This window comes from Cherax quadricarinatus, chromosome 18, assembly GCF_038502225.1.
Source record: "Cherax quadricarinatus isolate ZL_2023a chromosome 18, ASM3850222v1, whole genome shotgun sequence".
In the NCBI taxonomy this organism is placed as follows: domain Eukaryota; kingdom Metazoa; phylum Arthropoda; class Malacostraca; order Decapoda; family Parastacidae; genus Cherax; species Cherax quadricarinatus.
Genome location: NC_091309.1, coordinates 33,273,978 through 33,298,817, shown reverse-complemented (window position 1 = coordinate 33,298,817; position 24,840 = coordinate 33,273,978). Strand labels below are relative to the sequence as shown.

Below are 24,840 nucleotides of genomic sequence, written 5' to 3'. Positions count from 1 at the left end.
GAAAATGGGGCTCAAAGTGGGCAAAATCGCCGATGCGTAAACATCGCCGAGACCGCTAACTTTGCGAGAGCATAATTCCGTAAGTTTTCTATCAAATTTCAAACTTTTGGTGTCTTTATGATCGGGAAAAGATTCTCTATCTTTTCATAAGAGAAAATAATTTTTTTTTTTTTTTAAATTTGGCCGACCCTGAGAACAAGTTTCGGAGAGGGCCTGTCGACCCTCAAAGGGTTAAAATGTAGTTTACATCTGTTTGGTCTATTAACTCACATGCATTTTTTAAGTGCAGTTTGATTGCTTTCTTAACCCTTTCAGGGTCCAAAGGCCAAATTTCAAAGTGCGCACCAGTGTCCAAGAATTTTCAAAAAAAAATTTTATTTTTTCTAATGAAATGGTAGAGAATCTTTTTCTGAAGGTAATAAAACAAAAAGTACGAAATTTGATGGAAAATTGACGAAATTATGCTCTTGCGAATTTTGATGTTTCAGTGATTTTTACACATCGGTGATTTTGCCAACTTTGACTCCCATTTTAGGCCAATTATATTACTCCAGTCGACCAAATTCTTAGCTATTTCACTAGTATTACTTCTATTCTATCGATTGAGCATAAGAAATCACCAATTCAACTGTTTCAACTACAAAAAGTGATCGGAAACTGGTAATTTGGCCAATTTAATGCAAAGTTCTAATTTCAAAATAGGATCCAGAATAAACAATGCAGGCATTCCTGGAACTGAACTAATGAACAGAGGAAATGTTAGTTACATTTTCAGGCTTTACAAATGAATTCCATTTTGATATTTTATTCACATAATGAATTTTTATTCAAACCAAAAAATAGAAGATTTACTATTATGCAATACTGTAATAATTGTATAAATAATATCACCACATTTTTAATGTATATTAGACCCACCAGCTGGTGTGCATTAGACGTGTGGGATCATTTGTTTACTCTTGAACATCGGCAAAGATTTAACATTTCTGCTATTTTGAGCTCAGTTTCAACCCATTTCTGTTACTAAAACCAATCAAAACCATCTCTATTTCTGTAATATGCCTTCCATTCTATCAAATGAGACCAAGAAATCGCAAATACAACTATAAAAAACATACGAAAAAACACTGCAAAGTCGCTGTTTTAATGGAAAATTACAGTCTCGTTTTTTTTTCTCATGCACTGTGTGCTGCAGGATTTGTTTTATGTGGTGCACACATACCACATTGATGTATTCTCTCATATCTAGGCCTAAATTTACCACTCACAGCTCATCAGAGTGAACTGAGCTCATGGCGTAGATCTACGGTTTGGACCCTCAACGTATAGCCGTAGATCTACAACACAGACTCTCAAAGGGTTAACATGGGGCCCACGAAAATTGTTCCCAATTGGACCCCACACCTCCTAAGGCCAGGTCAGCCTTTATACAAAAATAATAAGGTAATAGAAGAACCCCAATGGAAATATGTCAATTTGGCCAACTTTTTTGAGTTATCCTAGGTTCTCTACACATACATATGCTGCTATGTATGATTATGTATGTAACTGTATCTGTGCATACCTGAATAAACTAACTTAATAACAAGGGCATGGAGGGTGGTATGGAGGTCAGATGGAAGTTTTTAGAAGGTAGCAATTAATAATTTTATACTATTCCACCTACATAATCAGTGTAATTGTCAATGTCATTTTCATTTCTTCATGGTACAGGTTGGCCATCACTAATCCAGTGTAGTGTGCCGGATTAGTGAGTTTGCCAGATTTCAGAGTGGTTAGGTTAGAATACACTTAATTAACTTATCAAGAGAGATTTTCTGCTAAATCTTCCTCATTTTCATCACTGCTTTCTCCTCCTCTGGCTTGTATAATGATCTGAGTCAGTATAATGATGAAATCTGAAATTATGCTAGCCAAAATTAGTGCCGGATTACTGATGAACCCGGATAATTGATTGCCGGATTAGTGATGGCTGACCTGTAGTAAAGTGGACAGCAGCCATGCAGGGAGGGGTTATCCTGTCATAAAAAGTATGGAAAGAAATACTATTAACTGTTGTTATACTCTGCTGGATCGCTGGTGTCTCATGAACATTTAGAACACCATTCAACTTCTACCCAGGTAAATCTTACATTACACGTAAATCCTGCATTACGTGTACTCAACACATACTTATCTTTAATTCCTTGGGAGTTTCTTAATCTTTTCAGTCCTGCAGGTTTGTTCTCCTGGATGGAGACTGGGCCTCTGTAGAGGTGGTTCCTTGATGAATTAACAAATACACACACTGCTTGTGTTCTATGGTAAAAGAGAGTTGCTACTTCTCCACTCCAGGGATAAAATAATATAGACTAATGCAGAATGGAATCTTTATGCATGACAATATTTTACTTTTTATTTTCTTTACAAGTTTTTACTCAACAGCTGGTATCCTGTTGGGAGTAAGTCATCTGCGATAATTTTTGTGCACTTTTTTCTCTACTATTGTGTGTAGCAAGTGCCTATGTTGTATTGAGCATGTATTGCCGAGTGGGTTTTCTTTTAGAGTGTATGGTGCAATAAGTGTGTTGTGAGCTTATATTGTGAGCTTGTATAGTAAGCCTGTGTTGTGTAGTGTATAGTGTCAGCCAAGAACCCACCACCATCACTCCCGACAGGTCTGACAGTGGGTACTCCAACACCTCCTCCCCGCGAGGCTCCACACTCACCCTACACCCTGCCGCACCCAGCCCACCTGCTGCAGACCCAGCTAAGCTCCCCAGGTGAGTTACTAAGCTCTCCAGGGTCATAAACCTTCTCAGGTCAGTTAGTGAGGTCCCCAGGTGATTACAATGCATGCTTCTGTAAGGGGTCCCACTAAAGTTTTCCCTCGAGTCCCTGTGGTCCTCTTGGGTGGGATTCCCCCATGAGTTACAGTAATGAATAAAAGAATAAATAAAGATTGTATTTCTTTGCAAAGGTAACAGTGTGACCCCATATGATCACCAGTTCCTCAGGCAGGTAGCCATTCTCTGAAAATCAAGTACAGTGGAACCTCAAATATCGAACTTAATCCGTTCCAGGAGTTAGTTCTAAATTCGACAAGTCTGAAAAGCGAAGCAATATTTCCCATAAGAAATAATGGAAATACAATTAATCCGTTCCGAAAACCCAAAAATATTCACAAAAATTTTTTTTTATAGAGACTAATTATTGTTTTACATACACACAACAAATATAGAGTTCAATTATGTATCAATAAATTTAAATAAACAAAAAATAACATTTTTATTTACCTTTATTGAAGATTGGTGATGGCATCTGGAAGATAGGGAGTTGGGGTTAGTGTTTGGAAGGAGATTCCCCCTCCTGTTTACAGTCCTCTGTTTCTGTCACAAAAAACTGTCCACAGTCCTCTGTTTCTGTCTCACAAAAAAGTCTCACACCACTCATACTTCTGTATTATTTCCTTCTTCACATCTATTGTGTTTCTCACTTTCTTTACCACAAGGGTACCACTAGCAAGTTTCTTTGGGCCCATGGTAGCTTATTTCACAGACCCACAAGCACTAAACACAATGAAATAATCGTAAAATGTTTGAATGAGATCGCAGGGTAGTGTTCACTCAGGCATCAACAAAACCAGACTGGCTCACGGGGCCTGCATGGGGATGCGGATAGAGCAGGCTGCCGGATAGGTCCGGTACCTGGTGGTTCGAAAATAGGGGCGAGTTCAATAATAGGGACAAAGTTGGTTCGAAAAAAGCGTTCTATTTTCGAAAAGTTCGATAAGCGATACATTCAAAATTTGAGGTTCCACTGTACAATAATTGCTAAGCACATTATCAAGACCTCCAACACTTCTCCCCTTTGAGTGACCTGTTTTGACTGCTTCTCAGGTAACCGAAATGCTATGTATTCCATAGGATTTAAGATTATTGCAAGTCATACACCATAATTTTAAAATAAAGATTTATATTTGCAACCCTCTTCTAATTATATTCATGAGGAAGCAATAAACCCCTATGGGTTAAAGAGGGACTAGGCAATGAGGTAATTGAGTTTGATGTGAGGAAGGGGAGCTCCAAAGCATTTTGTCTTTTAAGGGGTAAACCCAGCCGCAACTACAGTGGACCCCGGGTATTCGATATTAATCCGTTCCTGAGAGCACATCGAATACCGAAAATATCGAAGAGCGAATCAATTTTCCCCTTAAGAAATACAGTGGACCCTCAACCAGCGATGGCATCGATTAACGATAAATCTGACTAGCGATACATTTTAACGCAAAAATTTTGCCTCGACTAGCGCTTAAAAACCTGACCAACGCTATTCGTTCCGTTCAAGACGCGTCCACTTTGGCCTGAGCGCGCCGCACTTGTCCCATGGGTGCCAAGCAGGACGTACATTACTCAGGAGGAAGAGGCACTCCCAGGACATAAGCCTATGAAAGACAGGCTTACTCTGTTGATGTGTGCCAATGCTAGTGGTGATTGCAAAGTGAAGCCTTTATTGGTGTATCACTCTGAAACTCCCAGAGTGTTCAGGAAAAACTATGTCGTCAAGGCTAATTTGTGTGTGCTGTGGAGGGCAAACAGTAAGGCATGGGTCACTAGGGACTTTTTCTATGACTTCTTACACCATGCATTTGCCCCCAATGTGAAAAATTACCTAATTGAAAAGAAATTAGACCTTAAGTGCCTCCTGGTATTAGACAATGCTCCTGGTCATCCTTCAGACTTGGCAGAGCGACTTCCTAGGGACATGAGATTCATTAAGGTGAAGTTTTTGCCTCCTAATACCACTCCTCTCCTGCAGCCCATGGACCAGCAGGTCATTTCCAACTTCAAGAAACTGTACACAAAAGCTATGCTTGAAAGGTGCTTTGTAGTGACCTCAGAAACTCAACTGACTCTAAGAGAGTTTTGGAAAGATCACTTTACCATCCTCAATTGTGTAAACATTATAGGTAAGGCTTGGGAGGAAGTGACTAAGAGGACCTTGAACTCTGCTTGGAAAAAACTGGCCAGAATGTGTAGACAAAAGGGATTTTGAACGGTTTGAGGCTAACCCTGAGAATCGTATGCCAGTTGAGGAATCAATTGTGGCATTGGGGAAGTCCTTGGGGTTGGAGGTTAGTGGGGAGGATGTGGAAGAGTTGGTGGTGGAGAACAATGAAGAACTAACCACTGATGAGCTGCTAGATCATCTTGAACAGCAAAAGAGCAGACCTGAGGAAACTGCTTCGGAGGAGGGGATAGAGAAATTGAAGAAGTTGCCTACTTCTAAGATTAAGGAAATGTGTGCAAAGTGGCTTGAAGTGCAAACCTTTATTGATGAAAATCACCCTGACACAGCTACTGCAAGCCGTGTTGGCAACCTGTACACTGACAATGTTGCGAACCACTTTAGGAAAGTCATAAAGGAACGAGAGGTACAGGTATCTATGGACAGACATGTTGTGCAACAGAAGTCCAGTGACTCTGACGCTGGTCCTAGTGGCATTAAAAGAACAAGTGAACTAACCCCAGAAAAAGACTTGCTACCTCAAGTGCTAATGGAAGGGGATTCCCCTTCTAAACACTAAGAAGATCAATGCTCTCCCCTCCTCCCACCCCATCAATCATCACCAGAACTTCAATAAAGGTAAGTGTCATGTAACTGTGCATGTCTTCTTCAGTTTGTGTGTATTAAAATTAATATTTCATGTGGTAAAATTTTTTTTTTCAATACTTTGGGGTGTCTTGCACGGATTAATTTGATTTCCATTATTTCTTATGGGGAAAATTAACTTGACTAACGATTATTTCGATTAACGATGAGCTCTCAGGAACGGATTAATATCGCTGGTTGAGGGTCCACTGTAATGGAAATCAAATTAATCTGAGCAAGACACCCAAAAGTATGAAAAAAAATATTTTACCACATGAAAAATTAAGTTTAATGCAATAGAATAATTACAATAACAACAATAACAATAGAATAATTGACACTTACCTTTAATGAAGATCTGGTGATGATTGATGGGATGGGAGGAGGGGAGAGTGTGGATGGTGTTAGTGTTTAGAAGGGGAATCCCCTTCCATTAGGACTTGAGGTAGCAAGTCCTTTTCCAGGGTTACTTCCCCCCTTCTTTTAATGTCACTAGGACCAGCTTGAGAGTCACTGGACCTCTGTCGCACAACAAATCTGTCCATAGAGCTCTGTACCTCCCGTTCCTTTACGATTTGTCTAAAATGGGCCACAACAATGTCATTGTAATAGTCACCAGCACGGGTTGCAATAGCTGTGTTAGGGTGATTTTCATCCTTAACCCTTTGAGGGTCGACAGGCCCTCTCCGAAACTCGTTCTCAGGGTTGGCCAAATTTAAAAAAAAAAAAAAATTATTTTCTCTTATGAAAAGATAGAGAATCTTTTCCCGATCATAACGACACCAAAAGTTTGAAATTTGATAGAAAACTTACGGAATTATGCTCTCGCAAAGTTAGCGGTCTCGGCGATGTTTACGGATCGGCGATTTTGCCCACTTTGAGCCCCATTTTCGGCCAATTTCACTGTACTAGTCGACAAAAAACATGAATATTTCGCTAGAACTCCATTTTTTCTATCGAATGGGTGCAAGAAACCACCCATTTATAAATTCAACTATCCAGTACAGTGGTGAGAATTTAGCAATTTTGCCAATTTCACACAAATTTCAAAAGATGCCAATTTCGGAATAGGGTCCAGAATAAACAAGAAAGACATTCGTGGCACTAAAATGACATTTCCTCTAGTCATTAGTCACGTCTCAAGGCCCCTCTTATATTCTTTTGCTTTCCACTTTGAATTTTTATTCTCACAAAAAATATAAGATTTACTGTTATGCAGACTACTGCATTAGTGTAAAAAATGGTATAAATATTATTGGTGCACTTGTGAAAGAATATTAGACTCACCAGTTGACGTGTATTGCACGCTTGGCACGATTTGTTTACTTTTGAAGTTTGGTAAAAATCGAACATTTCTGCTACTTTGAGCTCAATTTCAAGGCACCTTTCATTGTAAAACCAGTCAAAATCATCTCAATTTCAGTAATATGTCTTCCATTCTATAAAATGAGACCAAGAAAACTAGAATACAACAATAAATACTATACGAAAATACACTGCAAAGTCGCTGATTTATTAAAAAAAAATGGAAAAAGGTTTTTTTTTCTCATTATGCACCGTGTGCTGCAGGATTTTTTTTAGACTGTGCACACTGACCACATAGACCCATTCTTTCATATGAAGGCCTACCAGCTTTCTCCCACTAGATTTGAGGTCGCTAGAATTTATGAGTACTAGTACGTCAAAAACCCCTACGCGTAAGACGTACTAGTACGACGAAAACCCTCAAAGGGTTAAAGGTTTGCAGTTCAACCCACTGTGCACACATTTCCTTAATTTTTGAGGTAGGCACAATGGATTCCACAACTGGCATAGGCTTCTCAGGGTTAGCCCCAAACCCTTCAAAATCTTTCGTAATTTCCATACTAAGTCTCACCCTTTTTACCACAGGGTTGGCACTAGAAGCTTTCTTGGGGCCCATGGTGACTTATTTTGTAGAAACAAGCACCAAAAACAGTGATAATATGGAATGTACTGAATGTATCCTTAGATGCGCGCACACTGGCTGGCTTGTAAACACTAGCACACACGGGGCAGTTCAGGCCACACGTGGACACGTCTCGTACAAATCGTATCGAATACCGGGTTTTCAATCGGATACCAAGGCAAAATTTTTGCGTTAAAATGCATCGAATACCGGATTTATCGAATACCGATGCCATCGAATACCGGGGGTCCACTGTATTTTTTTATTCCATGAATATATTTCAGTAAAAAATATCAGTAGTGCATACTTCAGTAATTTTTTTTTTCTGATAAAGAACCAATTTGTTTTTAAATACAAAAGTCAGTCTTAAATCCACTTTAAATTTTTAAGAGTGTGAGTGTAAGAGTGAGACAGAGAGAGAGAGAGAGAGAGAGAGAGAGAGAGAGAGAGAGAGAGAGAGAGAGAGAGAGAGAGAGACAGAGAGAGAGAGACAGAGAGAGAGAGAGAGAGAGAGAGAGAGAGAGAGAGAGAGAGAGAGAGAGAGAGAGACAGAGAGAGAGAGAGAGAGAGAGAGACAGAGAGAGACAGAGAGAGAGAGAGAGAGACAGAGAGAGAGACAGAGAGAGAGACAGAGAGACAGAGAGAGAGACAGAGAGAGAGAGAGAGAGAGAGAGAGAGAGAGAGAGAGAGAGAGAGAGAGAGAGAGCGCGAGAGTGCGAGTGTGTGTGTGTGAGTGTGTGTGTGTGTGTGTGTGTGTGTGTGTGTGTGTGTGTGTGTGTGTGTGTGTGTGTGTGTGTGTGTGTGTGTGTGTGTGTGTGTGTGTGTGTGTGTGTGTGTGTACTCACCTATTTGTGGTTGCAGGGGTCGAGTCTTAGCTCCTGGCCCCGCCTCTCCACCGGTTGTGTGTGTGTGTGTGTGTGTGTGTGTGTGTGTGTGTGTGTGTGTGTGTGTGTGTGTGTGTGTGTGTGTGTGTGTGTGTGTGTGTGTGTCTGTCTGTCTGTCTGTGTGTGTGCGTGTGTGCGTGTGTGCGTAAAATTTGTTACTCCATCTAGTTTCCAACCACTCAGTATTACTGGTACATTTAAAAGTTATAAAACTTATTAACTCAAAATCAATATCTATTTAATATATTCTTTAGGAAGCACTCAATTTACAAGTCTTAGAGTGATTGGAGAATAAGACAATCAGATTTGACCCTGGGAGAGGGAAGGGTTATCTCAACTCCTTGGATCAACAGCCATTTACCAGCATCAAGGCTGCTTTACTTTGTAATGTAGCATTTCATAACTGGTAGAAAGATTATTTTTATGTTGCAGTCCACACTCAGGACTTAGTTTAGTAAAATTAAAATCACTCTCCAATAAGTCCATCCTCACTATAATCATTCTCTCCCTCAATGCATTCTCTCAACTCATTTACCAAACTGAAAATTTACTATTTTTTTTCCAAACATATTTTGGATAATCTGCAAGTTTCTTTTATGGTACAGTACTCTAATTACTCTAACCCATGTCTTTTTACATGGAACAACACTATAATTACTCTAACCCATGACAATTCACATGATGCTGTACTGCAATTATTTTAACCCATGATTGTCCACATGGTACTCTTGCTCAACATATACCAAAAAAACTCCTGTGCAATGAAGTTAATATTCACCAAGCAGATAGACCCCACTAAAAATGAAAATACAATAGGTTTGATCTTCATAAAGAATATAGAGCTAATTAGGGACAATCATTAACTGAATACACATAGTTAAATCTAACCTTGCTCAACACTATGGTTAACAAAGAACTTGCAGAAATACCAATCTGGTTGACCATCAATAAACTTACAATTAATACGGACAAAAGCTTTTACATTTTGTTTGGGAGTAGAGCAAGTGAGGCCCAACTAAACATCATGCTTAACATCCTTATTGCTAAACATAATGAGGGAAAATTTCTGGGTCTGCACCTTGATAGCTTGAAATTCAACACCCATATCCAACACACAAAAAAAGTCTAAAACAGTTGGTATCCTCTCAAAGGTAAGGTTACTATGTACCACAAACAGCACTACTTATAAACAGCACTACTGGGGTTCTGCAACAAAAAAACACCTAAAATAATAGTAACAACGAAAAGCCACCGTGCGAATGATCACACAATCCACTGCTAGACAACACCCCCTCCCCCCCACACACACTCTTCAAAGACCTAAACCTACTCATTATACAAAACATTCACTCATACTATTGTGCAACCTACATTTACAAAACAATCAATTCTAATATAAACCCCGACCTGAAATGCTTTCTTGGCAGTTGCAATAGAACTTGTAGACACAAAACTAGGCACAAAAACTTCAATGACATTTTGCATGTCAGGCTAAATCTTTTCAAAAACTCATTGTACGGTGGACCCTCAGTTATTGACTGTAATCCATTCCAGAAGCTCGGCCTAAGACCGAAGTGGCCGACAACTGTAATAATATTTTACCTAAGAATTAATGGAAATACAATTAATCTGTTCCAGAAAAAAAAATTAACAATTATACAAGTATTACATGCCTTTATTGAAGGCTAATGCTGGCTTCTGGAAGATAGGGGGGAGGAAAGTTGGAGGAGTTAGTGTTCGGAAGGGAAATCCCCCTCCATAAAGACTTTAGGTAGCAAAGCCTTCTCTGGTGTTACTTCCCTTCTTGTCTTTTAATGCCACTAGGACCAGCTTTAGAATCACTGGATCCCTGTCTCACAACAAATCTGCTCATAGAGGTCTGTTTCTGACATCTCTAAGATTTCCCTGAAATGGGACAGGGTCTTATCACTGAATATGTTGCAGATATGGCTTGTTCCAGCTTGGTCAGGGTGGTGTTTCTCTACAAAAGCTTGTACCCTAGTCCACATTGTACACACCTCTTTAATCTTTGAAGAAGGCACCTCCTTCACTCCCTCTTCCTCCTCCTCTGAAGCAAATTCCTCGGCTGCAGTCTGTTGCTGTTCGAGTTGAAGCTCTTGCAGCTCTTCAGTGGTTAGCTCTTCCCTGTGGTCCTCTACCAACTCTTCCACATCCTTGCCACTCACCTCCATCCCCAGGGACTTCCCCAGTGCCACAGAGTCAGCCTCAAACCCTTCAAAATCCCTCTCTTGGACACAACCTGGCCACAATTTTCTCCAAGCCGAGTTCAAAGTACTGGAAGTCACTCCCTCCCAAGCCTTACCTACCAAGCTTATGCAAATGAGGATTGTGAAGTGATCTTTCCAGAACTCTCTTAGGGTCAACCGAGTGTCAGAGGTCACTTCAAAGCACTTTTCTAACACTGCATTTGTGTAGAGTTTTTTGAAGTTAGAAATGACCTGCAGGTCCATAGGCTGATGGAGAGAAGTGGTGTTAGGAGGCAAGAACTTCACTGTGATGAAACTGAAGTCCCTAAACACTCGGTCTTCCAAGTCTGGAGGATGTGCAGGAGCATTGTCCAGTACCAAGAGGCACTTGAGTGGCAACTGATTTTCCAGGAGGTATTTTTTCACACTTGGGCCAAACACATCATTAACCCACACTCTGAAAATTTGCCTTGTGACCCATGCCTTTTGATTAGCTTCCCACATCACACACAATCTATCCTTGGTGACATTGTTTTTCTTGAACACTCTTGGATTTTCTGAGTGATACACCAGTAAAGGCTTCATTTTCAAATCTCCACTAGCATTAGCACACATCAAGTGAGTAAGCCTGTCTTTCATAGGCTTGTGTCCTGGCAGTGCCTTTTCCTCCTGCATTATTTAAGTCCTGTTTGGCATTTTCTTCCAAAACAGGCCTGTTTCGTCACAAATAAACACTTGTTGGGGTTTGAATCCTTCAGTCTTTACATAGCCCTTGAACTCCTATATGTACTTTTCAGCCACTTTTTTGTCAGAACTTGCAGCCTCTTCATGCCATACAGCACTGTGTATGCCACTACACTTATTAAATCTCTCAAACCAGCCTTTGCTGGCCCTAAATTCACTACCAGCAGCACTTGTTCCAGGAGTTTTCTGTAGAAGATCCTCGTGTAACTGCTTTGCCTTCTCACAAATAACAGATTCCACAACACTGTCTCCCACTAATTCTTTTTCCTTAATCCACAATAACAACTTTTCCATCTCTTCCATTATTGATGACCTTTGTTTCGTTATAAAAGTTATTCCTTTCACAACATTAGTGTCCTTGATTTGTTCTTTCTTTGCCAGGATGGATGTAATGGTAGATTTGTTTTTCCCATACATCCTGGCAAGTTCCAGCACCCACATACCACTCTCATATTTATGAACAGATTCACACTTAAATTCCATAGTGTTTCTCACTTTCTTTACCACAGGAACTTTACTAGGAACTTTCTTTGGAGCCATGGTTACTTATTCCACAGTTGCACTGCAAAAAAAAATAAAATAAAAAAAAAAATGGAAAACAAGCAAAATGTTTGAATGTACAAGCAGAAGCTTCCTCACACACTGAGACAACCAGATTGGCGTGCAGGTGGCCCCAGCCGGTGGACGAACACGTCCGAAATGGCCGGTCACCGCAAAAACGGCCAAGTTGGCCGATAACAGGAACAGCTGATATCCAAGGGTCCACTGTACATTAAAGGGCCCAAAATCTGGAACTCCCTACCAGAAATCTCCAGAACCACTGACTCAGCTAGCATTTTTAAAACTACGGTTAAAAAACACCTTATCTCCATAACCTATCCCAGCCCATCATATACACATATGTAAAAACTATACATGCATTTGCTCAATATCATGAACATAGGTAAAACTTTCTCATCAATAAAATCGATATACATGTATACTTACTCTCGATATCTACATTCACCTCAAATGTTAATCACTCCACTGTGGCTGCCTAGGGTTAATAATCTAAAGTGTATGTCCTCTCTACAAGACTTATTAAAGCCATATAGCATGGCCAAATAGAATACTCGATTCTCTTGTATTCATTGTAAATTGTCTGATGACCATATGTACTCTTATTGCCTTATTAATCTTAAGTTAGTTTTACGTTTGCCCAAAATCCTCTGCATATAAAGGGGCTTTTGGCATGTACACCCAACTATTATATTCCTTATTATAAACATTTATCATGTCAAAATAAAATATTATTATTATTATTATTATTATTAATGAAGTGTAAAAACACACGCACACACACACTTGTCTCGACCCCTGCAACCACAATTAGGTGAGTACACGAACACTCGTGGAGCAGGGAGAGTGATCTAGTAGTGACCAGTGAATAGGCAGGGCCAGGAGCTGTGAATCGACTCCTGCAACCACAACTAGGCGAGTACAACTAGGCGAGTACACACACACACACACACACACACTACAGACCTAGTGTCTAATCGACATGTGCCTAGGACAAAATGGTAACTAACACACGCGCACACAATCTGATGTGGCTGTGTAACAGCCACATCAGGAGGATAACAACAGTCAAGGACCAGGTAATCAGGCTAAGGAAGGAAGGAGGAGAGACAACAAGAAATGACCATGAAGTATGCGAGGAACTCAACAAGAGATTCAAAGAAGTGTTCACAGAGGAGACAGAGGGGGCTTCAGAAAGACGGAGAGGTGGGGTACATCACCAAGTGCTGGACACAGTACACACAACTGAGGAAGAAGTGAAGAGGCTTCTGAGTGAGCTAGATACCTCAAAGGCAATGGGGCCGGATAACATCTCTCCATGGGTCCTGAGAGAGGGAACAGAGGTGCTATGTGTACCCCTAACAACAATATTCAATACATCTATTGAAACAGGGAGATTACCTGAAACATGGAAGACAGCAAATGTAGTCCAAATCTTTAAAAAAGGAGACAGACATGAAGCACTAAACTACAGACCAGTGTCACTGACATGTATAGTACGCAAAGTCATGGAGAAGATTGGTGGAACACCTAGAAAGCAATGATCTCATCAACAGCAGCCAACATGGTTTCAGGGACGGAAAATCCTGTCACAAATCTACTGGAGTTCTACGACATGGTGACAGCAGTAAGACAAGAGTGAGAGGGGTGGGTGGATTGCATTTTCTTGGACTGCAAGAAGGCGTTTGACAGTTCCACACAAGAGATTAGTGCAAAAACTGGAGGACCAAGCAGGGATAACAGGGAAGGCACTACAATGGATCAGGGAATACTTGTCAGGAAGACAGCAGCGAGTCATGGTACGTGGCGAGGTGTCAGAGTGGGCACCTGTGACCAGCGGGGTCTCACAGGGGTCAGTCCTAGGACCAGTGCTGTTTCTGGTATTTGTGAACGACATGACGTTAGGAATAGACTCCGAAGTGTCCCTGTTTGCAGATGACAAAGTTGATGAGAAGAATTCATTCGATCGAAGACCAGGCAGAACTACAAAGGGGTCTGGACAGGCTGCAGACCTGGTCTAGCAATTGGCTTCTGGAGTTCAACCCCACCAAGTGCAAAGTCATGAAGATTGGGGAAGGGCAAAGAAGACCACAGACGGAATACAGTATAGGGGGCCAGAGACTACAAGCCTCACTCAAGGAAAAAGATCTCGGGGTGAGTATAATACCAGGCACATCTCCTGAAGCGCACATCAACCAAATAACTGCTGCAGCATATGGGCGCCAAGCAAACCTCAGAACGGCATTCCGACATCTTAATAAGGAATCGTTCAGGACCCTGTACACTGTGTACGTTAGGCCCATATTGGAGTATGCGGCACCAGTCTAGAACCCACACCTAGCCAAGCATGTAAAGAAACTAGAGAAAGTGCAAAGGTTTGCAACAAGTCTAGTCCCAGAGCTAAGAGTTATGTCCTATGAGGAGAGGTTAAGGGAAATCAACCTGACGACACTGGAGGACAGGAGAGATAAGGGGGACATGATAACGATATACAAAATACTGAAAGGAATTGACAAGGTGGACAAAGACAGGATGTTCCAGAGATGGGACACAGCAACAAAGAGACACAGTTCGAAGTTGAAGACACAGATGAATCACAGGGATGTTAGGAAGTATTTCTTCAGCCACAGAGTAGTCAGGAAGTGGAATAGTTTGGGAAGCGATGTAGTGGAGGCAGAATCCATACATAGCTTTAAGCAGAGGTATGATAAAGCTCACGGTTCAGGGAGAGTGACCTAGTAGTGACCAGTGAAGAGGTGGGGTGAGGAGCCTGGACTCGACCCCTGCAACCTCAACTAGGTGAGTACAACTAGATGAGTGCACACACACACACACACACACACACACACACACACACACACACACACACACACACACACACACACACTGTAGGAAACTTGCACAATTATGAATATGAGGGGATGTTGCATAAATAAAACAATGCAGATTACAGCATTTTATGGAGAACTCATTTCATCAACCAGAGACTATCAATTCAGCTTTGGTCTATAGATGATGGTCTTGGTAAACAAAAATCTTGAAAATAAAATGCCGTATCATATTTACATAATACTGAAATACAGTGGACCCCCGCTTAACGATCACCTCCCAATGCGACCATGTAAGTGTATTTATGTAAGTGCGTTTGTACGTGTATGTTTGGGGGTCTGAAATGGACTAATCTACTTCACAATATTCCTTATGGGAACAAATTCGGTCAGTACTGGCACCTGAACACACTTCTGGAATGAAAAAATATCGTTAACCGGGGGTCCACTGTACTCTTAGCATTACCATGAGGGGATGTGCAATTATCTCAGTGAAGAGCAGGGGGACCATGAGTAAAATCAGAAAATACTGTTAACATCCATGGCCAAGACTCGACTTACAAAGAAGCAGGACAGTTTCCCTCTACGAGTACCAGATTCTCCACCCTCCCCCACACCTGTATCGGGTTCCTCGCTCTTAACCCTTAAACGGTCCAAATAGATCAACGTTCAAATCTATAGTGCTCCAAAAGTAGATCTGTGCTTTTTACATATTTTCAAATACAGTGGTCCCTCGTTTTTCGTAATTAATCCATTCCTGGAGGAGCTACTATAAACGAAATTTACGATTTGCGAATCAATTTTCCCCATAAGAAATAATGTAAATACAATTAATCCGTTCCTGACACCCAGAAGTATTAAAACAAAAAAATTTTTACATGAAATATACATGTAGTACATAAACAATACAATGGGAAATGATGAATGAAACATTAACAGCATAACTCTTACCTTTATTGGAGATTCTTCTTAGTGTATGGGAGACTGGAGGAGGAGAGAGATTAGATTGTTTACAGTTTGGAAGGGAAATCCCCTTCCAGCAACACCTCAGGTACCAATTGCTTTTCAGGGGTTACTTCTCTTCTCTGTTTCTTAATGCCACTAGGACCACCATGAGAGTCACTGGAGTCCTGTCTCGCAAAATAACTGTGGAGAGAGCTCTGTTTCTGGCGTCTCTTTAACACTTCCCTAAAATGGCCCAAGACTTTGTCACTGTACATATTTCTCACCTTCTTTACCACAGGCTTGGCACTAGGAGCTTTCTTTCGAGCCATGGTAGCTTATTTAGTACTTGCAAGCACTAAAATGAGTGGAATATTTTGAAATATTTTGTAGGAGCACTTGAGGGGACCTTCACTCACTGGTAAACAATGCCAGACAGGCTGGGTAGGGAGGCCTCCCCGGCTCACACCGTGCTTACGCGTCCCGGACAAACTACTATTCGCGAGTCAACCTATGAAAAGCGAGTCCATGTTTATATGAAAATACCCCTATGATTGGCGAAATTTACGATTGCCGAGAACTACGAAAAGGGAGGGACCACTGTATAACAAAAAAAAAAAAAGTAGATAAAAAATTTTTTTACACATTTTTAAATGTAAAAAGAAAAAAAAAATTATGTACATTTTTTATATACTTTCAAATGTTGAAAAAAACGTATATATATATGTTTGGACCGTTTAAGGGTTAAAAGATGCTATATCTACTTGCCCAGTGCAAGAAATCACTCTCATCATCATTCAACATTCAAATATTCCATCCATTTTCCCAGTACCTCCATGTCTTCTACCCCTTGATGAGCTCCTTTTGCACTCTTACCACTCTTAACCTCACCTAACCTCTCTCAAAATCAGTTAATCTCTCTCTCTCTTTCAGTCTCTCTTTCCCAGGTGCATTAAATGCTATTACCCACTTCTCACATCCCACCCTTATTTTAATCCACATAATTCTTGAATTTATACACACATTCCTTCATTTCTTAATACAATTGATTATTTAACATTACTGCTACTCCATCATTAGCTGTAATTCTCTCAGATACACCCGACCTAATCCCATTTACACCACCCACCGAAATTCTCCTGCACCTTAGCTTCATTTGGCTGATTTAGTAAGACTGAAGCTTATTTTAATGATAATATGATTTACTTTTCTTAAATATTGTTCAGTATGTGTAATAAAAATTGCACAAACTCAAAGGTACAAAGGCAGAAATTTAATATACATTTAAATGTTGGTTAGCATAATGCAGCCACCATGTTATACTTAACCAAATTATCTAAGATAAGTTGTCTCATTGCAGGCCACTCTCAGCACCTGGACATTTGCCTCTGGTTCCTCGTCTGGTCTTACCTAATCAGTCCACCCACACCCAGACTGATACTCCACCTGCCTCTGCCCAGTCACAGACTCCCAAGTCAAACATCCCTCGCCCTGCTAAACCTACTCCACCTCCTAAGCCTGCCTCCATAAGAAGAGCTGTTTCTAACCTGACGCGACGTCCAACTAGCATCCCTTGCAAGTCAAGGTTAGTCACCAAATACAAGAACAATTTTATATTTCATGATACTTTTTGTGTGTATTAAAGTGTGTGTGTTCTAACTGAATGGTTCTAAGTACTGTAGTAACACATCTGAAAAAGCTTCTGGTTAAGTGAAATATTTTGGGATGACTAAAACAGGAACTGAAACCCACTAAATATACAGCTGAATAGCCAATGCAAGATTATTAGAATACCGAGTTTAATACAACTGCTTGGCTGAATTTAAGGTACAGTATTTTAATGTAACAACTTTAAGTGAAAGCCGACTATACTATGTACTTTAACCCTTTGACTGTTTCAGTCATATATGTACATCTTACAAGCAACAGTGTTTGACGTATATATACTCAAAAATTCTAGCGGCTTCAAATCAAGCAGAAGAAAGCTGGTAGGCCCACATGTGAGAAAATAGGTCTGTGAATAATGAAAAAAAAAAAGATCGTTTTTTTTGGATTAAAATGCCGACTTTGTGGTGTATTTTCGTATAGTATTTATGGTTGTATTCTTGTTTTCTTGGTCTTATTTGATAGAATGGAAAACATATTATAGAAATAGAGGTGATTTTGATTGGTTTTACTATGAAAAGAACCTTGAAATGGAGCTCAAAGTAGGGCAAATGTTTGATTTTTGCCGATGTTCAAAAGTAAACAAATGATGTCATTGTCCAATAAATGTCCAACTAGCCATTCTAATATGCAGTCATGAAAGGGTCGACATTATTTATACAACTATTACAATATTGCAGTAGTCTGCGTAACAGTAAATCTTCTATATTTTGTTTGAATAAAAATTCAAAATAGAAAGAAAGAGTAATATCAAAGGGGCCTGGAGACATGACTGATGAACAAAGAAAATGTTATTTTAGAGCCAGGAATTGTTCATTCTGGATCCTTGAAACTGGCATATTTTTTAATTTGTGTGAAATTGGCCAAATTGCAAATTTTTGACCATGTTATTGGGTAGTTGAAATCGGTAAATGGGCAGTTTCTTGTGCTCAGTCATTAGAACAAATGGAGTTCTAAAGAAATAGCTATGAGTTTGGTCGACTGGAACAATGAAATCAGCCGAAAATAGGGCTCAAAGTGGGAGAAATCGTCAATTTGTAAATATCGCCGAGGTCATTAACTTCACGAGAGCATAATTCCCTAAGTTTTTAATCAAATTTCATTCTTTTGGTGTCATTACCATCAGGAAAAGATTCTCTTTCATTTCATAAGAAAAAATTAATTATTTTTGTTTCAAAAATTTTTCGACACCAGAATACACCTCAGGATTTGGGGTTTTGACACTCGAGGGGTTAAACAGGAAGTGTATTGTGAAGAGCTAGCAGTACAACATTAGTCATATTTGGCAAGTACGGTTCTTAAAAAAAAAAATCCTCTTTACACGCATTAGTAATATAAAAAGAGTGTATACCTGGAGGGTTTTGGAGGTCACTGCCCCCACACCCCCAAAACCTCTCCAGAGAAGGTGGTTTTTTAGTGCCAGGTAGAAAAAAAAAGGTGGCAAGAAATGACAAAAATCTTACACCAACTGAAAATATTTAATGCCAGCAAACAAAGCCCCCCTAAATTCCATCAATATAACAATTATCTTTGCAAACATACAGGGTCTAGAACCATCAACAAACAAAATACCTTACATCAAGGGACTGCTCACGGAGTCAAATGCAATGTTTGCAGCTTTCACAGAGACTCTCATAAAGGATCATTTTGACAAAATATGGATCCCAGGTTATAACCTATTTAGATCCAACAGACTAAACAGGCAACAAGGACAGGGGGGAAGGCCTGTACGTCATAGTTGCTCAGTATAGTACTACTAAACACCTCAAATGATATAACTAAGTTTTGGCAGTAAAGATCGAAATCAAAACTTTGCCTCCAGATACAACTTCCCAGCAATTCTAGGAACAGCTTTTGAAAATTGACCACTAACTGAAAAATCTCCCAACCCCTCCATTTTAGGTGTCTCAAGTAGTAAGATGTTTGGTAGGAGTTTAACCCTTTCAGGGTCGAGAGGTCCTCTCCTAAACTTGTTCTCAGAGTTGAAAATTTTTCGGAAAAAAAAAAAAAAAAAAATTCTTATGAAATGAGAGAGAATCTTTTCCCGATCATAATGACATCAAAAGTATGAAATCTGATGGAGAACTTGTGGAATTATGCTCTCGCGAAGTTAGCGGTCTTGCCGATGTTTGCGCATCGGCAATTCCGCCCACTTAAGCCCTATTTTTGGCCAATTCCTGTGTGCTAGTCGACAAAAATCATATTTAGGCGTACTAGTACGTGAATAACCCTGGTGCATAAGCCGTGCTAGTACGTTGAAAACCCTGGAAGGGTTAACAAATAATGTTTTAGCAGAGATCACCCCAGGGGAGAGCTCAAATGAAATTTCACACACACACACACACACACACACACACACACACACACACAACACACACAACACACACAACACACACACACACACAACACACACAACACACACAACACACACAACACACACACACGCTATTGAACCTCTGCACCAAATTCACCTTAAATTAGCAAGTAAGAGTGCCAACAAGATTTAAAAATACACTGAACCTCATCTTCTCTATGAAAGACAATCTGATAAGTAATATAACCATATCAAAGACAATACACTCAGATCACAACATAATAAAGTGGACCCTCGGCTCACTCCTGCATCAGCTAACGCCAAAATCAGATAATGTCTCGCTTTGGCTTAAAAAAAAAAATGGCTCGGATAACACCTAAAATCTTGGTTAGGAGCTTTCGTCCCGAACGTGTCCACACGGCGCACTGACCAGGCACGGCCACTCACCCCGTGTACCAGCCAGTGTGCCGCTGTTTACAAAGCCAGTGACAACAATTCCAATCGTACGTGCAATATATTTTGTATTATTTCATTGTTTTTAGTGCTTGTAAATGCTAAATAAGCCACCATGGGCCTAAAGAAAGCTTCTAGTGCCAACCCTGTGGTAATAAGGGTGAGGCGTACTATCGAATTAAAAAAGGATATAATAGAAAAGTATGAGAGTGGAGTGCATGCCTCAGAGTTGGAAAAATTATACAACAAACCCCATTCAACCATCACTGCTATCTTGCGTAACAAAAGGGCAATCAAATAAGCTGTTGTTGGAAAAGGTGCAAGTGTGCTTACAAAACAGAGATTGCAAATACTCGAAGATGTGGAGAGACTGTTGTTTGTGTGGATAAACGAGAAACAATTATCAGGAGATAATATTTCTCAGTCAATAATATGTGAAAAGGCAAGACAGTTGCATGAGGCTCTCATTAAGAAAATGCCTCCAAATAGTGCTGCTGTTGATGAATTTAAGGCCAGCAAAGGCTGGTTTGAGATATTTAAGAATTGTAGTGGCATACACAGTGTGATAAGGCATGGCGAGGCTGCCAGTTCTGACAAAAAAGTGGCTGAAAAATATGTGCAGGACTTTAAGAAGTACACAGACACTGTAAAATTAAAACCCCAACAGGCAAAACAGGCCTGTTTTGGAAGGAAATGCCAAACAGGACCTACATTACTCAGGAGGAAAAGGCACTCCTAGGACACAAGCCTATGAAAGACAGGCTAACTCTAATGATGTGTAGTAATGCTAGTGGGGATTGCAAAGTGAAGCCTTTACTCGTGTATCACTCTGAAACTCCTAGTGTTTTCAAGAAAAACAATAACAAGACTAAATTGTGTGTGATGTGGAGAGCAAACATTAAGGCATGGGTCACTAGAGATGTTTATTGACTGGTTCTATGTTGTGTTTGGCCTCACTGTGAAACAGTACCTCCTGGGAAATAAACGAACTCGAGTGCCTCCTGGACAATGCTCCTGCTCATCCTCACAACTTGCAAAAGCAAATTGCAGGGGAGTTGAGCTTCATCAAAGTGAAGTTTTTGCTTCCTAATACCACTCCTCTCCTCCAGCCCATGGACCAGCAGGTCATTTCAAATTTCAGAAAACTGTACACCAAAGCAGTGTTCCAAAAGTGCTTTGAAGTGACCTCAGACACTGAATTGACCCTAAGAGAGTTCTGGAAAGATCACTTCAGTATCCTCAGTTGCATAAACCTTATAGGTAAGGCTTGGGAGGGAGTGACTTGCAGGACTTTGAACTCTGCTTGGAGAAAATTGTGGCCACAATGTGTACAAGAGAGGGACTTTTAAAGGGTTTAGGGCTGACCCTAAGGAGCCCATGCCAGTTGTGGAATCTATTGTGGCACTGGGGAAGTTCATGAGGTTGGAGGTTAGTGGCAACGATGTGGAAGCATTGGTGGAGGACGACGATGAAGAGTTAACCATTACAGAGCTGCAACAGCAACAGATCAAAGCTCAGGGATTTCCTTCAGAGGAAGAGGGAGAGAGATGGAGGAAGTTGCCTTTGTCAAAGATTAAGAAAATGTGTTCAATGTTTACAAAGTTGCTAGCATTTATGGATGAATATTATCCTGACACAGCTGTTGCAAGCCATATTGGCAACTTGTGGCCCATTTTAGGGAAATCTTAAAGGGACACTAGAAACAGAGCTCTCTGGACAGATATTTTGCATGACAGGGGTCCAGTGACTCAAGCTGGTCCTAGTGGCATTAAAAAACAAAGAAAGGAGGTAACCTCAGAAAAGGACTTGTTACCTAAAGTCTTTATGGAAGGGGATTCCCCTTCCAAACAATAGAACACCTGCATCCTCTGCCCTCCTACCATCACATCAATCATCAACAATCAAGTTTATTCTCTATAAGAATTACAATGCTGAGTTTACAGAATTTGGATATTGTGAGGTTTACATGTTTTAAAATACAAATTACAGAGGGGGCCAATAGACCACCTAGCATGGCTGGGCATTTCGGGCAGATTTAGATTAATTCTTAACTTTAAAATATTACAAATTATGAGGTAAGTTGGTATTATGGCTAAGTGACTAAATACTAGTTTGTGAGTTTAGCAACGTGAATGCTTTTGTTTTTGCACAATACATAGTTTCAGTATTGGAGTATCACAGGCCAGCTTATGACTAGTTAGGATTCATTATTTTAAGATTAAGATTGATATTTGTGTGTTTATGGTCAAATGGGTGAGTGAGTGTAAGTGTGAACCACCAGGTGGTATTCATGTACATAGTAATTAGTTGAGGGGGTGTATCAGGGAGGTAAAATGTTTTCTAATGGTAGTTTTGAAGTTGATGAATGTGTCTGCAGTTCTAGAATTTTCAGGGAGGGAGTTTCAGATTTTAGGGCCTTTGACATACATTGAATTTTTGTAAAGGTTTAGTCGGACACGGGGAATGTCATAGAGATGTCTGTGTCTGGTGTTATGCCTGTGGGTTCTGTCACAACTATCAAGAAAGCGTTTTAGGTCAAGGTTAATATTGGAATTTAAGGTCCTGTAGATGTAGATTGCACAGTATTAAGTGTGGATGTACTGAACAGGGAGTAAGTTTAGATCTATGAAGAGTGGGGGGGGGGGGGTTGCCAGGGATGGGATTTAGTGATTATTCTTACTGCGGCTTTTTGTTGGGTTATTATTGGCTTTAGGTGTGTTGGTGAAGTTGATCCCCAAGCACAAATGGCATAGGCGAGGTAAGGATAAATAAATGAGTGGTATAGTGTGAGAATGGCATTTTGCATCATGTAGTATCGTATCTTGGAGAGGATCCCAACCGTTTTGGATACTCTTTTGGTTATGTGTTTTATATGGGTGCTGAAACTCAGGTTGTTGTCGAGGTATAGGCCTAGGAATTTGCCCTCATTATTTCTGGCAATTAAAGTGTTGTTGATCTTAATGTTAATTTGCCCAACTCCTGCTCTGCTACCAAACATAATATAGTAGGTTTTGTCAGTGTTAAGCCTAAGTTTATTGGCTGTCATCCAAGTCGATATTTTGAGGAGCTCCTTGTTAACAATGGTGTTGAGGGTGGCAAGATTAGGGCGAGAGATGACATAAGTCGTGTCGTCATCAAAGTGAATGGGGTTCAGGTGTTGGGATACGTTTGGAAGATCATTGATGTATATGAGGAAGAGCAGGGGACCAAGGACACTTCCCTGCAGAACTCCAGTATCAAGTGGCCGTGTTGATGATGCTGTGTCTTTATTGGCGACATACTGATACCTATTAGTAAGGTAGGATTTGAAATATGCAAGCGCATGGCCTCTTATACCATAATGGTCAAGTTTGTGGAGTAGGATGCCGTGGTCTACTGTGTCAAAAGCTTTTCTTAGGTCAATAAAAATTCCTAGTCCACAATAAGGGTAACTGTGATGTTATTATTGTTTTATTGTGCATGTATCATTCTTTTCTGTGTAGGGAAATGTATATTTCACGTAAAAAAAATTATTTTGTTTAATACTTTTGGGTCTTTGGAATGGATTAATTGGATTTCCATTATTTCTTATGGGGAAAATTAATTAGGTTAAAGGCTAGCTCTCTTGAACGGATTAAAGGCGTTAACTGAGGGTCCACTGTACAGCCAAATAGGTTTTGATAATGTTAAAATTGTCACAAAATATGGTTTAGACAATTTTTTTTTTTTACCATTATTAAGATAGTCCTAATTTTTTTTTTTTACAAAATATTACTTCTGTAATATTGTATAATGCAGAGGCTGGTCTGGTGCTAAGACAACACCTACGACTCCTGTGACTACCCCAACACACACTGCTAAGCCACGTTTACCTTCAGCTCGGACACCAAGATCTTCTGGTCGTTCTACCCCCAATACCACACCAACCACACCTACTCACTGTAAGTATTAACTAAGGCAACAGAATAATTGCTTTAGTGCAGGCCAGCACTTTTATTCCATAAACTGTATACATGTATTATGCATCACAACTGTTACAGTATGGCAATATAATAATATATGCAGTTGAATACAGAGATGAATTACAATCCTGGAGACAGATGTGATGACATTCGAGGTTATCAGTCCCTTAGTCCTTGTGGAAAAAGAATCAAACTATAAGACTGATTAAACCTGCACTGCAAGCAAAATGTTTAATAATTAGTCAGTATTGCATGTCATTTATAGCAATGTATTCAAAAATCTCAAACATGCTACCCACTATACATGCCACAATGTATTACAATAACCCCATGACTCATCAGCTGGCTCATATTTTATGCCATAATTGTATACCAAAAACTTTCATAGGTCGAAGATACATGACGTCTCTGCAACGCACACCAGCCCCACGTCCTGTATCGACCTCCCGGCCCACATCACGACCCTCCTCCAAGCCACCTTCTCGCTCCCCTTCCATTTGCAGTCGCCTTCAAGAGTGCTACAACACCGTCCAATCAGAGAGTATTACCGAAGCTCACAGAACAGATCTTGATAATAAGGTAGGCAGCACAATGAACTTTAAGTACATATAACTAATGGCAGCTAGCCAAATAATGGCAGTTTAATCTGAATTCTGTATACATGATTAAAGGTGAAATTTAACAAAATTATTCATGCTATATTTAAAAAACTTAAGAATCTTTTTTGTCTTTTTTGAAAATACAAT

General features: G+C 40.1%; 1 protein-coding gene across 13 annotated transcripts in view; it reads left to right on the top strand.

Moving 5' to 3' along the window:
• The window catches only part of LOC128689486 (GAS2-like protein 3), a 1,113,234-nt gene that overhangs the window by 972,746 nt on the left and 115,648 nt on the right, over nucleotides 1-24,840 (top strand). For 11 of the 13 annotated variants that reach the window (XR_008407186.1, XR_008407185.1, XM_070086395.1 and 8 more), the window contains exons 7-10: nucleotides 2,658-2,762; nucleotides 17,082-17,306; nucleotides 23,931-24,073; nucleotides 24,483-24,673. Coding sequence is in view for 11 of the 13 variants with exons in the window: in XM_070086395.1 (XP_069942496.1) it covers nucleotides 2,658-2,762; nucleotides 17,082-17,306; nucleotides 23,931-24,073; nucleotides 24,483-24,673 (664 nt within the window). In the remaining 2 variants the exon portion in view is untranslated. The remainder of the gene's footprint in view (nucleotides 1-2,657; nucleotides 2,763-17,081; nucleotides 17,307-23,930; nucleotides 24,074-24,482; nucleotides 24,674-24,840) is intronic. The other 2 variants (XM_053777832.1, XM_053777835.1) reach the window with 2 other exon arrangements.